Below are 17,500 nucleotides of genomic sequence, written 5' to 3'. Positions count from 1 at the left end.
TCCGATATTTCGAATGCCGGAAATTCTGTTACCCCATCAACTTATAATATAATAAAACAAGAAATTTCACAATTTGGTGGAATCCAATATTTTGAGAGTAGGTTTTAAATATTCTTTTTTTTCCTCAATTCTATTTTTTAAACATTTTTCTAATATTTTTTTTTCCTCAATTCTTTTTTTTTTTTTTTTTTTTTTTTCCTCCAAAGTTTTCCAAAGTGATAGATCAGAATTAGTAAGCAAAATATGGGAGTTCATTTTTGATAATTACCATGAAGTTTCAAATGGATTACATATCATATTAGTGGACAGATTTGCAAATGATAGTCCTATTATCAAACCTTTGACAATGAGAGGAATTAAAATTTCCACTCTTGTTAGCCCTGTACCAACATTTCACAACCAAAATCAAAATAATAATAACCAAAATAATAACCAAAATAATAATAATAATAATAATAATAATAATAATAATAATAATAATAATAATAATAATAATAATAATAATAGTCAAAATAATAATAATAACCAAAATAATAATAATAATCATATAAATCATATAAATCAAAATATAAATAATGTATCAAATGAAACACATTCTTTTTTTTCTGAAAATATAAATTATAGTTTAAATCCATATAGCGATGATTTATCTTACAACGGCAATGGTTGTAATTTAAATGGCAATAATAATAACAATAATAACAACAACAATAACAATAATAATAGTAATAGTAATAGTAATATAGTAATAGTAATAATAATAATAATAATAATAATAATAATAATAATAATAATAATAATAATAATAATAATAATAATAATAATAATAACAGCAACGGTAATAATATAATAAATAATAGTTCAAAGGTTACTCAAATGAGTAGCCCAATTTTATCACATCATAATCAAAATAATCAAAATAATTTATCAGGTTTACATTTCAATAGTTTAAGTAGCTATGGAAACAATAGTAATCCTATAAATAATGGCCAACAAAGCCAAATTCACCATAATATTAATAAATTAAATTTAAATAATCCACCACCCCCAAGTAATCCTTTAACATCAGGATTAAGTTATTCACCATTACAATCACCAAATTCTCAATCTTTGGCAAATTCATCAGCAAATATTTCATCAAATGCATTAAATCAATCATCATCATCACAACAACAACAGCCACAATCAACGTCCCAACAACAACAACAACAACATAAAATGAATAGTAGTAGTGGAAATATTTCACCCCCATTACCACTTTCAATATCACTCGGGCTTTGTAGAGGAGGTAGTAGTAATATTTCTCCTTTACCATCTCCTTCATTATCATCATCGTCATCTGGCTCGGCATTATCACCAGCTACGTTAACTTTGATTATGCCTTCAACTTTCCAAAGTGGAAGCTCAATTACTCCAAAAAATTTATCACCACTATCTTCATCTGCCCCAAATACTCCAAAGCAATTCGCCTCTTTGTCCTCTTCTTCTTCCCCATCCTCTTCAACATCAAGTTCTTCAAATTCTTTATTAAATAACGGAGTTTTATCTCACTCTTTGTCTTCACTCCTCTCATTATCCCAACCACCAACTCAACAACAACAAATCCAACAACTTCACATTCAACAATTACAACAACAACAACAACAACAACAACAACAACAACAACAACAACAACAACAACAACAACAACAACAACAACAACAACAGCAACACCACCATCATCAACAGCAACAACAACAATCTCCACCTCAAAACCAAAAAAATAATCAACAAAACCAAAACCAAAACCAAAACCAAAACCAAAACCAAAACCAAAACCAAAATCAAAATCAAAATCAAAATCAAAATCAAAATCAAAATCAAAATCAAAATCAAAATCAAAATCAAAATCAAAATCAAAATCAAAACCAAAATCAACAGAACCAACATCAACAGAATCAACCAAATAATATTAAATTCCCATCAAATTTTAATGATAATACAACATTACAAAACTTGTACACCGTCATTCAAGGATTAAAAGAGGATGGGTTTAAACCAACTTTTAAAGTAATTCTTCCAAGATTAGGTGCAATGATGGGAATGCGTGTACATAGATCTCATTTTGAAAAAATACTTGAAAAAGCCAAGACTCACAGTTTCAATATTGACTATACCACCAAAACTATTTACTATAAGGATGATAATTTTGGTGGTGCTGACCCTCATAAGGCTGAAAAATGTCATTTCACTGAGGAAGAAATTCAAGAATTGGTCGATTTAATTGAAACAACACAGATTAAAGTTTTTCCAAGTAGATATAATATGGTAATGTGGGTAACCTCCCAAAATTTACCTCTAATCAGTAAATTAAAACAAGGCCAAATAGTTGAACTCTGTCAAATCACAATCAATGAAAATATTGTATCCTTAGATGAAAATTTAAAGAAAACAACAACCACAACTGAGCCCCAAAATAATAATAATAATAATAATAATAATAATAATAATAATAATAATAATAATAATAATAATAATAATAATAATAATAATAATAATAATAATAATAATAATAAAAATAAATAACCGATATATGTTTCTTTTTTTTTTTTTTAATTTTTTTACAAAATTGTAAATTTACCAAGATTTTTTTTTTAAAAAATATCTGAAATATATTTTTTTTTTATTTTTTTTTATAAAAATATCCAAACTACTATTTTTTTTGATTGGTTATTTTTATATTTTTTTTATTAAATTTTTTTTAATTTTTTTTTTTATTAAATCTTTTTTTAAATAAAGTCTTTCATAAAAAAAAAAAAAATAATGTTAATAAATGATGAAGAATCTTCAAAAGAACCATTACTAAATAAAAATGGTGTTGATGATGAAATAAAAGTAAAAAGTTCTTTAAGACACCATAAATATTTTAAACAATTATTATTAATTTATTTATTTTATACATTGGCTGTAATGTCTGATTATGTTTTTTCAATTGAAATACCAAATATATTTTTAAACTATGTAAATTATAATTTCCCAAATTTATCAATATTTGAAACTCAATCAAAAGCTAGTTATTATAAATCATATTCAGATTCTCTCCCATATGCTACTTATTTCTTATTTGGACCTTTACTTGGAAATTTATCAGATAAGTAAGTTATCATAATTTTTCTTGTAATTTTATAAATCTGAAGGATATCAATATGACAAAAATATAAATTATTTATTTTTTTTTTTTTTTTTTTTTTTTTTTTAAAGATATGGTAGAAAACCAATTATGTATATAGGTATTGGATCGTCAATATTAGATGTGGTAGCATGTATTATAACAGTAAAAACAAATTGTTTATATTTTTTTTATGTTTCTCATACCTTTGCTGGAATTAGTAATGCAGCGGCTGCTGCAATATTTTCATTCCTTAAAGATTTATCGGAAGAAGATCAATTACCATTATTATACTCATTATTAGGTGCATCTATTGGAATTGGTGTTATAACAGGTCCTTTAATTTTCATTGGATTATCATCATTATCATTATCATCATCGTCATCATCATATATTATTTTGTTAGTAGCAGGTGGATTAATGATTTTATGTATTTCAATTATACCATTTCTAAAAGAAAGTACTGAAAATGCAAAACTTGAAAAAAAAATTAATACAAATAATTCTAATAATCAAACATTAAATCCATTTAAATTGATTAAAAATTTATTTTCAAATTCACCTTTTATATCATTTGTAATTTTAATTTATGTTTTAATGAGTTTTTCATCAGAGGATGTAAATACAAGTTATTATTTTTATTCAGAATTGATGTATAATTGGGGTTCAAAAGAAAATGGTCTTTATTTAGGTAGTCAAGGTGTTTTCATTATAATTTGGGGTGTTTTAATTATTCCAATTTTATTAAAATATTTTTGTAAGTGGGGAAAAAAAAAAAAAAAAAAAATTAAATAATAATTAAAACAATAAACTAATAATTTTATTTTAATAATAATAATAACTAAAGCACCTAGAAAAACTGTATCAATTGGTATTAATGTTGGAATAATTGCACATATATCTTTGGTATTTTCAGGATATAGTAAATATCTATGGATTTTAGGTAGTGCTTTAAATGCAAATGGTACAAATAATTTATCATTAATTCAATCAATTGTTTCAAATTCTATACCATATAATTTACAAGGTACTATTATAACAGGTACTCAGGCAATTGGATCAATGGCAACTTTTTTGGCTTCTTTAATTTTCGAAAATATTTATTCATATTTCACAGCAAATTCAGGTAATAGAATTTATTATCCTCAAGCAACATATGCATTAAATGGATTAATTTTTATTATAACTTTTTTAATATCATTAATTGTTTGGAAAAATTATAAAGAAAAAAAAACACAAACCTAAAATGAAATTAATTAATCCTGGGTTTTGAAAAAAAAAAAAAAAAAAAAAAAAAAGGTTTTTAATTACTAAAAAAAAAAAAAAAAAAAAAAAAAAATTTTTACATATTGCAAACACTATTTAAAATAAGCATAAAAAAAAAAAAAAAAAAAAAAAAATTAAAATTAAAAATGTGTGGTTTTGAAGAAATAATAGAAATTTCAAATATTTTAAATTAGAAAGATTTTTATTTATGAGGTCAAATATTTTAATTATTTTTGATTTTTTTTGATTTTTTTTTTGATTTTTTTTTTTTTTTCTTTTTTTTTTTTTTTACTTTTTTTTTTTTTTTTTTTTCCAATTCGTTTCACAATTGGGTGTGTATGTAATATTAATAAAACGAAAATGTCGACACTCTATGATGTTGTTATCGTTGGTGGTGGTTTAACAGGTTTAAATGCTGCCTATCAATTTAAAAAAGCTGGTTTAAATGTAATGGTATTAAAACCAAAAGATGTAAGTAAAATTTTTTAATTAAAAAATTTAATTAAAAAAAAAAAAAAAAAAAAAAAAAAAAAAATCAAATTTTAAATTAAAAAAAAAAAAAAAAAAAAAAAAAAAAGAGATTTGGTGGTAGAACAGAGTCAATTAAAGTTGAAGATTATTGGTTTGATTTAGGCGGACAATGGATGGGAGGTACACATAAATATTTAAAAGAATTATGTGACGAACTTGGAGTTAAATCATTCCCACAATATGATGAAGGTAAACATGTATTAGAGATTAATGGTAAGAAAGTTTATTATCAAGGTAATATTAGTAATTTAAATAAGAGTTATAATTTAGAAGGATTATTCGAGTCAATTAGCAAGATCGATGAATTATCAGCCGAATTGAATCCAGATAAACCATATGCACATAGTAAATCAAAGGAATATGATCAGTTAACAGTAGCACAATGGGTGGAGAAGAATGTTAAAGGTAATGACGCAAGATCCATCATCGATTGGTTTTGTCGTGTTTGCGTTGCCGCAGAACCAACTGAAGTTAGTTTCTTATTTTTCTTACATTTCATTCGTACAGCTGGTAACTATGGTTTATTAGCAGATATTCATGGTGGAGCACAACAAGATCGTTTAATTGGTGGTTCACAACAAATCTCTGAAGGTTTAGCAAAGAAAATCGGTGAGAAGCATTACACTTTAAATGCACCAGTGCGTTCCATTATTCAAGATGCCAATCAATGTACCATTAAAACTGATAACGGTTCAACTTATCGTTCAAAATACATTGTTGTTGCAATTCCACCAACATTGGCTGGCCGTATTCATTATTCACCATCTATGCCACCAAGACGTGATGAACTCACTCAAAGAATGCCAATGGGTTCCGTCATTAAAACCATCACCATCTATGATGAACCATTCTGGAGAAAAGAAGGTTATTCAGCTGAAGCCATCTCTGATAAAGGTCCAATCTTTATCTGCTATGATGACTCTTCACATGACGATAAGAAAACAGCTATCGTTGGTTTCATTGCTGCTTCAGCCGCTAAAGATTGGGCTGAAAAATCACCAGAAGAAAGAAAGAGAGCCGTCTTAGACTGTTATGCTCGTTGGTGGGGTCCAAAAGCATTATCTCCAAGAATCTTTTTAGAGAAAAGTTGGAAAGAAGAAGAATATTCACGTGGTTGTTATTTAGGTTACACTAGTCCAGGTACTCTCTACCAATGTGGTGAACATTTACGTGCTCCAGTTGGTAGAATTCATTGGGCTGGTACAGAAACTGCTTCAGTTTGGATTGGTTATATGGAAGGTGCCTTAGAATCAGGTTTTAGAGTTTCAAAAGAAATTAAAGATAAATTATTAAATTCAAAATTATAAATAAATAAATAAATAATAAAAAATCATAAAAATGTATTATTCTTTATTTTTTTTTTTTACTAAAATATATTTTTATTTCATTTTTTTTTTTAATTTACAGTTTTAATATTAAAATTTAGATTGTAAACTATAAATTAAAAATCTAAATTTTTTTTTTTTTTCTCTCAGTAATTGAGTTCTCCAATTTGAGTTTTTGAAAAAAAAAAAAAAAAAATAAAAAAGAGTTTTTTTTAGATTTTTTTTTTTTTTTTTTTTGGTCGCCAATTTCCATCAAAAAAAATGCTTTTCCCAAAAATTATTTTTATTTTTTTATTTTTCACAATTTTCACACAAACAAATTGTGAAAATATTTATAATCAAACACAAATTGAATGGGAGAACTATTATTCGACAATAATTTCAAATTTAATTTATAGTTCATTTAGATATCCAACTACATTAAATTCCCCATCATTTATAATTAATAAAAAATCACAACCATGTGAACAATATACTTTTTCAAATAATAATCCTTCAATAAATAAATTAAATGTTTGTAAAAAAATTATTATTAATTATAATAATTATAAAATAAATAAAATATTAACATATTCATTTATTTTTATTTTTATTTTATTATTTTATTATTTTTTTTTTTAACAAAAGTTAAACATAGAAAATATTAAAAATAGTTCATTTAATTTTAATGAAAAATTAAAATGTTATACAGATAATAATAATCTAGAAGATTGTAAAATTATTTTACCAATTTCAAGATGTATTGATAATGATTCACCAAATTTATCAGATATTCAAATAATTTTATTATTTATTGATAAAGGATTAAATGTAAAGAATTCAATTAAATCTTATTTCTCTTCAAAACAAACCTATTTTTATTATGTTTCATCATTTTTAAGTAATTATCAATCAATTGATCAATATAATCGTTCAAATTCATATTGGAATGAAATGATTGAACAAATTAAATTAATAATTAATAATTTTATAAATTTATCACAACCACCAATTCCAAAAAACATTCAATCACTTTTATCACCAATTGATCCATTGATTTTATCAGATCCATTAAAATCGAAAATAATTGATCAAACATCATATTCAATTAATACAGTTTTAAATTCATTAAATTCATTATTAAATATTTTACAATTTTTACCAGATTATTCTCCTTATTCAACAGTAGCAGCAGTATCATCTTCATCATCAACTTATAATTTATCAATAAATTCAACTTTAACAAATATTTTAAAAGATTTAAAACAATTAAATGATTATCAATTATCATGTATTGATATATTTTTTGGATCAACAAATCAATTTGAAATTCAAATTCCAAATTTATTTGAAGCAGGTCAAACTCTATTAGAATATTATTTAGAATTTACTACCAGTTCAACTTTAATCGGATTATTAGTAAATGAATTATTATTATTAAATAATTTATCAATTGAATCAAAGAATATTATTATTGGAGAGTATCAAAATTTAAATTTTAATAATTTAAAATCAATTGAATCAAATTTATTTTTAATTTCAAATTTAATAAAATCAAGTTCAAATTTAATAACTTCAGGTAGTGGCAGCAGTACTCTAATATTATCAACTTCTTTAAATTATTTTTATTGTGATTTTAATATTATAAATTCAATATATAAATCATTTAATCAAATTATTTCACCATCTTCTTCAACAACATCATCATTTTATTATAGTTTATCAAAAAAGATTACATTTGAAGATATTTGTTATTGTAGAGATTTGGTAAAAAAGATAGAATCAACAACATTAGATTTAACAATTTTAAATCAATTATCAGGTACAGGACAATTAGTTGGTATTGGTAATGGTGGTGGTGGTGGTGGTACTGATATTTTAATGTATGATTTTGGTAATAAGAATAATGTTAGATTTATTACATCTAGTTTATTTTCAAATGTAGTAAAAAGTTCAGATTCATTATTATTTCAACAAGATGGATATGTTTTAAATTTAGTTTATCCAAAATCAACAAATAAACCAATCATTTATCCACCACCAATAATTATACCACCAGTCGTTGGAACAGTTTCACCAAATTCATGTCCTTATCCAACTTGTAGACATTATGATCACAGTGAATGTGTCACTGATGTTACAGTGAATTTTTATTATGGTTTCGATGGTGTTTGTGATATTTGTAGAGATATTCCTGAAAATACGATTGCCAGTTTTCTATTGAGCAATGGTAAAATTGGTATTTCACCATTTTGTCCTTACCTATGTGGTCTACCAAAACAATATAAATTAGGTACTTGGGATAATTATAACCTTCAACCATGTATTGATACTCCAATTGGTTATTATTCACCATTAATGAATAACACAATATATGAATGTACAATACCAACTTCACCATCTGCATTCACTATTAATTCAAATAGATTAGGGTTCGGTTCAAATGGCATAACTGATAGTTGTTTGGTAACTCCAAAATATCAATTGATTTTCACAAATTCAGATTATAATTCACCACGTAATATTTTACCAACAGATTTTTTAAATCGTGCTACTACAATTGAAATGTGGTTAAAAATTGATACAGCAAATTTACCAAACATTGATTCTATTGTTGGTATTACAGGAATTTATCAATCATGGGAATTATCATTCATTTACACTGCAAGTAACAAAACAATTACACCTTCAATAACAAACCCATCAACACAACAAATCATTTTCAAAGATTCAACAGTACCTTCAATGGTAATACCAGCATCATTCTTTCATTTTGCAGTTATAGTTGAAACTAATAATATCATTAGTTTCTATATAAATGGTGAAAGAGTTGGTAGGACTATATTCACAACTACAGCTTTCAATGCTCAATCAAACTATCAATATATTGGTGGTTCACAATTTAATAGAATCTCTTTTATGATTGATGAATTTAAAACTTATAACAGAGCATTATCACCAAAGGAATTAGGTTATAAAAATACAAATGATATGATTATTAATTCATGTGATCCTCAAATTGGTGAAACTTTATGTAAAGGTAATTGTGTTTCATCTTGTTTAGATTCCGATGGTTTGGCTTTAAATTTAACCGATTGTACTTGTCATTGTAAAGATACTTCAAAAGAATTTGTAGTTAATGGTGGTTTAAATTATTGTCTATCAAAATGTCCAACAAATTCATTTAGAAATTTAAATGATCCATCTCAATGTGATTGTATTGATGGTGAATTTAAGTTATTGAAAACAAAACAACTTTTAATTTCATCAGTCTATCAATATAATAAAAGTGATAATTATTATTCAAATAATATTGATAAAAAAGTTGGTTTACTTTCAGTTAGAATTTTTAATGAAAGAGGTGAACAAATTAAACCAATATCATGTTCATCAAGTAGTAATGATGGTACTGGTAATACCTGTAATAATTTATTCGATGATAATGCAAATAGCTATTGGTGTACGAGTGGTCAAACAGGTTTTGGCTATGTTATATTAAATTTACCATCGACAACTAAAATCTCTAGAATATCAATTACACCATTACCAAATCCAACAACAATGAAAGATATTTCAATTTCAATTTCAACAGAATCTTCAAATTTTATAGAGTTTGAAATTGTGATTCCAAAATCAACATTACCATTACAAGCTAATCAAATTGATATAGATTATGAAACTGTTTCTCCAAAGAGTGTAGTGCCATTTGCTTGCATTGCTTGTCCAACAATGCCAACCTTTAAAGAGAGTCCCTCATCATTAAGCTATATTTATCCACCAACTTCATTACTACCTCGAAATGAAATCAATAGTTGTGGTTGTTTTGGTCGTTTTTCATTTGATAAATCTAGTTTCTCTTGTATGCCACCATTACCAGCACCAACTTTTACATTACCTTCTGGTTCCTATAAAACTGATACAATAGTGAATTTAGTATACGATATTCAAGTTACCACTGGCTATACATTACGTTATACAATTGATTCTAGTGATCCAATTGAAACATCAATAGCTTTCCCAACTAGTCAAGGTTTAACATTTACAAATATCGATACAATAGAATTAAAAGTACGTTCATTTAAGAGTGGTCGTTTAAGTAGCGATGTTGCCTCAAGTATTTATAAATTTCAAGGTTTAATTAATTGTACCTTAACACCATCACCATACTCTGCCTCCAATGGTGATACACTTATTTTTGATGTAAAGGTGACTATATTAATTGATTGTAAAACCACCCCATCAATTAATAGTATTTCATCATCATGGATTTATTATTCAACTGATTTATCAGATCCTCCAAGTAATAAATATAATCCAAAGTATGGTGTCGATTTAATTGCAGAACCAACCATTGGTATGAATAATATTACATTTAAAGTACTTTCTAAATTGGATCAATATTTCAGTTTTACAGGTGATTTCATTTATAAAGTTCAACCAACCATACCACCACCAATAATTTCACCACCTAATCAAATTAATTTTACCAATAGTGTACCATTGAAAATATTAATACCATCCATAGAGGATACAACTTCAACTTCAATTACTACCATTACCTTTTATAAAAACTATAGTATATTTTATGATATAGTTGATCAAGGTATTACTAATCCACCACTATTAAATAGCTCCAGTGGTATAGAATATTTTCAAGATGATTATTTAGTAATTCAATGTACAACACCTGAATTTGGTTGTTTATTACATCTTAGAGCCATTGGTTGTATAAATCAAGCATGTTCAAGAATTACTCAAAAATACTTTAAATTAACATTTGATTTCGATCAATTATTACCAACTATCAAATCAAAATATCAAAAAGATTCAAATAGTTATTTAATTACAATTCAAAGTAATTCATTATTAGTTGGTCTTAAAACTTTATATCAATATACATTAATAAAAAGTTCAAGTGATTTATCAGTTTGTCAATCATCTTTAGATATTCAAGTTTCAAATAGTTTAGAATATTTAAATCCTTTTAATATATCTTCAATTGAAAAAGGTTATTATTGTATTTGTTCAAAAAATTTTAAAGTAAGTTTAAAAATAAAAAAAAAAAAAAAAAGAATAGAATAGAATAGAATAGAATCACTTTAATAATTATCATAATAAATTTTAAAATTCTTTTTTTTTTATTTTTTTTTTAATTTTTAGAATTTTTTTAATAAATTATTAAATAGTAAACAAATTTGTAAAGTTTTAGTTTATACATATCAAATGGATCCTCCAATTTTTTTACAATATGGTGAATATATTTCAAACTCTCTTGATTTTGGAATTTATCCAAATAATAAAAACTTTCAACATATTGGATCATTCAAAGTTGAAGTTGGTAATGGTGATGCAACTGAAGATTCACAACCATTAAATGGAACTAGTTTAATTTTGAAATTATCTCCAAGTTTATCATATCAAAAGTTTTCAATTAGTGCAATTGATTGTCCAAAGGATTTTATTTGTTCAGAGCCATCAAATTCTGAAATCATCTTACGAGATAGATGTTCTGACCCATATGTTTCAAAACCATCAGGTACCTATTATAAAAATGTAACAATCTATGGTAATTGTGATAATGGTTGTTTACCAGTTATTGAGTTTATAAATTCATCAAATCAAAATGATCCAGCAACAATCCCATCACCTCAATCTCAACTATTTCCATCAAGTTTATTTTTATCATCACCAAATTCTGAAGAAACCATTACAATCTTTTTAATGATGTGTGTAAATAGTTTTAAAGCAAATAGTAATATATTAGATTTCATTTACACTGTAGAGAAATATCTTCGTCCAAACAAACCAATAATTAATCCAGGTCAAGGAGGTTATTTGGATAAAAGTAAAAATCAATTCATCACAATGAGTTGTACAACACTTTATCCAGGTGAAAGTTGTTCAATATTTTTCTCAATTAAATATTCGAATTCCAAATCCAACATACCACTTTTAATTGATGCAATTAAACAACCAACTGGCTCAACTTATGATTATCAATATGTTGGTAAATTCTCTCCAAACTATGTTGGTGTATATTATATAGTTGCAATTGCAACCGTTGAGAAATCAAACCAACCTTATGATTATCTCTATTCAACAGAAGCAACAATTTCAATAACAGTTTATGGAGATAGACCCTTAATTGAAATGGTACCATTAGTAACATCATTCCATCCATCAACTCTGATTTCTTTAGTATCAAGTTCCACAACAGATATTAACGATTTAATATTTATTTATATTTCAAATTATAATGACACATATTATAAATCAATTCCTCCATTATATAATTTTAAAAATTATGATTTCTCAATTAATAATTCTTTAAAAATTAGTGTAAATACAACAATATATGCATATATCCAAGGAAAGTATTATAACATTATTGATGACTATTCAATTCAATCATTTTCTTTATATAATATTAAACCAAATCAAACAGAAAAACCCTCACCAAATGATAATGACATTGGAAATGGTAATAGTAAAATTAATCCTCTTATATTTTTATTACTTTTGCTTATACCATTAATAATTGGAACACTAGTATATAGATTTATACTTTATGAATATTATTTAAAACATAAATATTTTAAAATATTAAAAAAATCAATTAAAACTGGTTTAAAAACTGAATAACAAAAACAAATAAACTATGTATTATTAAAAATACTTTTAAGTATGTATTTGTATACTTTATTTATTTATATTTTATGTTTTTAATAATAAAAAAACTATTATTTATTATTATTTAAATGTATTTTTCATTAACAATTAAGTAATATTAATAAAACATCGGAGATGGTTGTGACTGTTAATGGTCTGAAATCTTTATCGACTGTAAATAATCTTTGAACTTTATGGTCACACATTATTTTAATAACTTCAACTAATGTTGTATTCTCTGTTATTGTCATTGGTGTTTTAACACCACCAGATGAATCTAAATATTCTTTTATTGGTTTAAATAATAAATCAAATTTTAAACTTGTTATATTCTATAAAAAATAAAAAATTAGTATTTGTATATAATTTTTTTTTTTTTTTTTTACTATATATAAATAAAAACCTTTAAATCGTCAGAAGATAAACAATGAATTAAACGACCAGTCTTTTCATCAACTATTGCAACACCATTAATTCTATTTGGTCTTAATAATTGAAAAGCATCCTTTGTGACAGTATCAGCTGTAAAGGAAACAACAGGAAACATTAATTTCAAATCTTTGATGGATTTATGTGAATTAGTTGATAATTGATGTAAATTTTCCCTAGCCAAGTAAAGGAAATCAGTTTGTGATAAAATTCCTACCAATTCATTATCATAGTTGAAAACAGGTACACGATGAATTTTAAAGGGGGGAGATTTACTGACCAATACCTCCAATGCCTGTAAGAGTGACATATCATCCTTTACTGATCTCATGTCATTTAATGTTGAAAAGCTTATAACTTGTTTTAATGATTGTTTCAATATATTCATATGATCTGGATTCATACCTAAAATATTTCTACGATGCAATAAATAAGACATAAATGATAAAATATCCAATACTCCAACCAATCCTCTATATTTATATCTCTTTTTTGCAGGAATTTGTGGTAAATGCTGTTGTTGTGGAGGTGGTTGTGGTTGATGGTGATTTTGTTGTTGTTGTTGAATATGTTTAAATTGATTGATATTTTTAGAATTATTATTTTTATTATTGTGATTACTATTACTACTACCATTACTATTATTACTACCAACACTTTCTGATGAACTATTTAAACCATTTGATCTTAAATAACTATCTTTACCACTATGATTACCATTTGTACAGTGATTAAAATTATGATAAGGAGTTACTATTTTTTTACTTCCTTTAATACTATGACGATTGTGTCTACCCCTATAAAAATTACTCCTCTTTTTCATTGATGCAGTATTGTTGTTGTTGTTGTTGTTGTTGTTGTTGTTGTTGTTGTTGTTGTTGTTGTTGTTGTTGTTGTTGTTGTTGTTGTTGTTGTTGTTGTTGTTGCTGCTATTAATACTATTTGAAATACTATCATTTAATAAGTTATCACAATCATTTTGGTTTTCATGTTTTTTCATACTTCTTAATTCATCTGGGCTAACCACATGAACTGTTGGGCAACTATCGTTATTATTATTGTTATTGTTATTATTATTATTGTTATTGTTATTCCCATTTTCAAAATATTCTCCGCTACTATTTAAACTATCCTCACTATCACTATCTTCAGAAAAAGCATGACTTTCTGTATCTTCATCTGATGAACTAACTTCGTCATCTTCCTCCATTACTGGGCTAGAAGTTACTCCATTCTCTGATAAAAGCTATTTTATGAATTTTAAAATAATAATAAAATTTTAATAAAAGTTAACCTTTTTTTTTTTTTTTTTTTTTTTTTTTTTTTTTTTGTATAAGATTATATAATTACATATAGGGAATCCTCCAAAGTAGTATTAATATTTAATGCTACTAAATCGGATGGAATGTTTTTTGTGTATGATTTATTTATATCTTTTTTGTATATTAAAAAGTTTTTTACAGTTCTACCATTTAAGAAACTTGTCCATTTTGAGCAAACTATAAAAACTTGAGTTGGATTGATATAACTTTGATTAATTAATGAAAAAACTGGTGGTGAAACATTATTTGTATTTGAATAAACATTATTCATTTTACAATTATTATTTTTATTTTTATTTTCATTATTATTGTTATTATTATTATTATTATTATTATTATTATTATTATTATTATTATTATTATTATTATTATTATTATTATTATTATTATTATTATTATTATTATTATTATTATTATTTTTGATATTGTTATTATTGTTGTTATTATTGTTATTGTTATTGTTATTATTGTTATTGTTGTTGCTACTGTTGTTGTTGTTGTTGGTATTATTACTATTATTATTACTACTATTTTTATTTTCTTTAATTGGATGGTTTAAACCATTTATAGTTAGAGTTGTGTTGGTTACTTCATCATTGGTATTATTGATATTACTATTTTCATTATTTATTGATAAATTTTCAAGCTTTTTTAAATGTCTATTGTCTGTGTCTGAATCTTGAAGCTTCTTTTTAATATTACTACTATTATTATTACTCATAATACTGATTTGAAGCTGTATGGAAAATAATTTTTACCCTCTTCCCAATTTATATTATTTTATATTTGTAATTTTAAACTAATAAGTGATGATGGTATATATGAATGGAAAATAATAATAATAATAATAATAAAAAAATAAAAAAAAAGTAAAAAAAAAAATTTAATTTAGAAAAAAAATAAAAAAAAATAAAAAAAAAAAATTTTATTTTGAAAACTTAATTTAATTATTAAATTTTTTTCCTTTTTTTATTTATTTTTTTTAATTTTTTTTTTTTTTTTTTTAATGAACGGTGTTATCCAACAAAAATAAAAAATACTGTTTTTTACCACATTTGTATTATATATTTTAAACCCACACACACTTTTTTTTTTTTTTTAAAAAAAATAAAAATAAAATAAAATAAAATTAATAAAAATAAAATAAATAAAAAAAACAAAACAAAACAAAACTAAACTCTATAAATGGATAAAAATGTCATTAAACTATTAATAATATATTATCGTGATTTACAAACATGGGTTAATTAAATCAAATGTTTATTTATTTATTTTAATTAAAAAAAAAAAAAAATTAATAATTGAAAAAATAAAAATAAAAAAAAAAAGAGTATAAATACAATTTTAAATCTATTAGTCTTTTAAACATTATTTTTTTTTTTATTATTATTTTTTTTTATTCACTCTATCTTTTGAATTATTTAATTTATGAAAATGGAAGAAGAAGAAAAGAATAATTTTCACAATGATTTAAAAAGTCAAATAAATAATAATAATAATAATAATAATAATAATAATAATAATAATAATAATAATATAAATTGTAAAGATAATGAAATTTTAAAGAATCAAATAATGAAATTAAATATATTATTTAATAAACAAAGTGAAAGATTAAAACAAGTTTATTCCAGTTTAAAATATAATGAAACTATAAAGAAAACAAATTGTGAAAGATTACAATCATTAGAGTTGGAATCACATCAATTAAAAGTTGAAGTGGCGAAAAAACAATATGATATTAAGAAATTATATTTTCAATTGGAAAATATTGAAAACACTAAAAAACCATCAATCGAACAAACTATACAATTGGAATTTAAAATTAAAAAAGAATTTTCATTATTGGATAAAGAATTGGAAAATTATAATTTGGAAAATCAACATTTGGAACAAACCAAACATCAAATCATTAATTTAATTTCCAATTTATTTAACAATATTGATTATTCATTTGGAAATCAATCCAATAATGAATTTGATGATCCAATGATTTTAGGTATGTAATAAATAAAAAAAATAAATAAAGATAATAAAAAAAAAAATAAAAAAAAATGGAAAAAAAGTAAAACTAACTTTTAAAAATAATAAAAATAATAAAAATAAAAATAAAGAAACTGATAATAATAATAATAATAATAAAAATAATGATAATGATATAAATATTAATATTATTGAAGAGATTGAATTTATAAGAAATCAATATAAAGGAATTATGATCGAAAACAATCAATTGGATGAATTGATTGTAAAAGAAAAAGAAAAACTATCGTTTGGAAAATTACAAAAACAAAAGAAAAAATTAGAGGAAGAATTATTTGATTTAAATAAATTTTTAAATAAATAGATAAATAGATAAAAAAAAATAATAATAATAATAATAATAATAAAATATATATAAAAAAAAAGAAAAAAAAAATTGGAAAAAAAAATAATAAAAAGTAATATATCCGACGACTCTGCAATGCAAAAATAAATGTAACTTAACCACCACTACCATTCAATATTTACCCCTAGATTAATAAAAAAAAAATAAAAAAAAAAAAAAGATTGTTATTTTATTTTATTTTTTTTATTTTTTTTTTATTTTTTTTTTATTTTTTTATTTTTTTTTTATTTTTTTAATTTTGATTCTATTTTTAATTACCAACCCCTTAGAAGTGTTTTTTTTTTTATTAATTTTTTTTTTATTTTTAATTTTATTTTTTTTTTTTTTTTTTATTCTTTAACTCTTAAATTATTTAATTATTTAATTTTATTTATTAGTTTATTACATTTAAAATAATAATAAAATAATAATAATAAAAATAATAATAACAATAATAATAATA

General features: G+C 23.3%; 6 protein-coding genes across 6 annotated transcripts in view; 5 read left to right on the top strand and 1 right to left on the bottom strand.

Annotated features, from left to right (window-relative positions):
* Positions 1 to 2,565, top strand: part of DDB_G0288537 (hypothetical protein) — a gene marked incomplete at both ends in the record, with an annotated part of 2,766 nt that extends 201 nt beyond the window's left edge. Inside the window, 3 exons of the mRNA XM_631587.1 lie at positions 1 to 97; positions 207 to 751; positions 868 to 2,565. The exon at positions 1 to 97 is cut by the window's left edge and continues 201 nt beyond it. Coding sequence (XP_636679.1) covers positions 1 to 97; positions 207 to 751; positions 868 to 2,565 — 2,340 coding nt within the window. The remainder of the gene's footprint in view (positions 98 to 206; positions 752 to 867) is intronic.
* A 237-nt stretch (positions 2,566 to 2,802) lies between these two features.
* DDB_G0288535 (hypothetical protein) lies at positions 2,803 to 4,393 on the top strand (the record flags this gene model as incomplete). The annotated part of the gene is made up of 3 exons (XM_631586.1): positions 2,803 to 3,134; positions 3,241 to 3,905; positions 3,996 to 4,393. 3 exons carry the CDS (start codon positions 2,803 to 2,805, stop codon positions 4,391 to 4,393), a joined length of 1,395 nt encoding a protein of 464 aa, XP_636678.1.
* Positions 4,394 to 4,774: 381 nt separating this feature from the next.
* Positions 4,775 to 6,252, top strand: maoA (amine oxidase; the record flags this gene model as incomplete). Its single annotated transcript, XM_631585.1, has 2 exons — positions 4,775 to 4,885; positions 4,993 to 6,252. The coding sequence occupies 2 exons, from the start codon at positions 4,775 to 4,777 to the stop codon at positions 6,250 to 6,252; spliced, it is 1,371 nt and encodes a 456-aa protein (XP_636677.1).
* Positions 6,253 to 6,531: 279 nt separating this feature from the next.
* On the top strand, positions 6,532 to 12,891 carry macA (cell fusion related protein; the record flags this gene model as incomplete). Its single annotated transcript, XM_631584.1, has 3 exons — positions 6,532 to 6,783; positions 6,898 to 11,289; positions 11,410 to 12,891. 3 exons carry the CDS (start codon positions 6,532 to 6,534, stop codon positions 12,889 to 12,891), a joined length of 6,126 nt encoding a protein of 2,041 aa, XP_636676.1.
* A 128-nt stretch (positions 12,892 to 13,019) lies between these two features.
* Positions 13,020 to 15,390, bottom strand: DDB_G0288531 (hypothetical protein; the record flags this gene model as incomplete). The annotated part of the gene is made up of 4 exons (XM_631583.1): positions 13,020 to 13,250; positions 13,322 to 14,593; positions 14,698 to 14,780; positions 14,817 to 15,390. The coding sequence occupies 4 exons, from the start codon at positions 15,388 to 15,390 to the stop codon at positions 13,020 to 13,022; spliced, it is 2,160 nt and encodes a 719-aa protein (XP_636675.1).
* Positions 15,391 to 16,103: 713 nt separating this feature from the next.
* Positions 16,104 to 17,016, top strand: DDB_G0288539 (hypothetical protein; the record flags this gene model as incomplete). Its single annotated transcript, XM_631582.1, has 2 exons — positions 16,104 to 16,668; positions 16,784 to 17,016. The coding sequence occupies 2 exons, from the start codon at positions 16,104 to 16,106 to the stop codon at positions 17,014 to 17,016; spliced, it is 798 nt and encodes a 265-aa protein (XP_636674.1).
* Between the last annotated feature and the right edge of the window lie 484 nt (positions 17,017 to 17,500).

This window comes from Dictyostelium discoideum (genome assembly GCF_000004695.1).
Source record: "Dictyostelium discoideum AX4 chromosome 5 chromosome, whole genome shotgun sequence".
NCBI lineage: Eukaryota > Evosea > Eumycetozoa > Dictyosteliales > Dictyosteliaceae > Dictyostelium > Dictyostelium discoideum.
The sequence above is the reverse complement of the archived record's forward strand: the minus strand, read 5'-3'. Positions and strand labels throughout refer to the sequence as shown.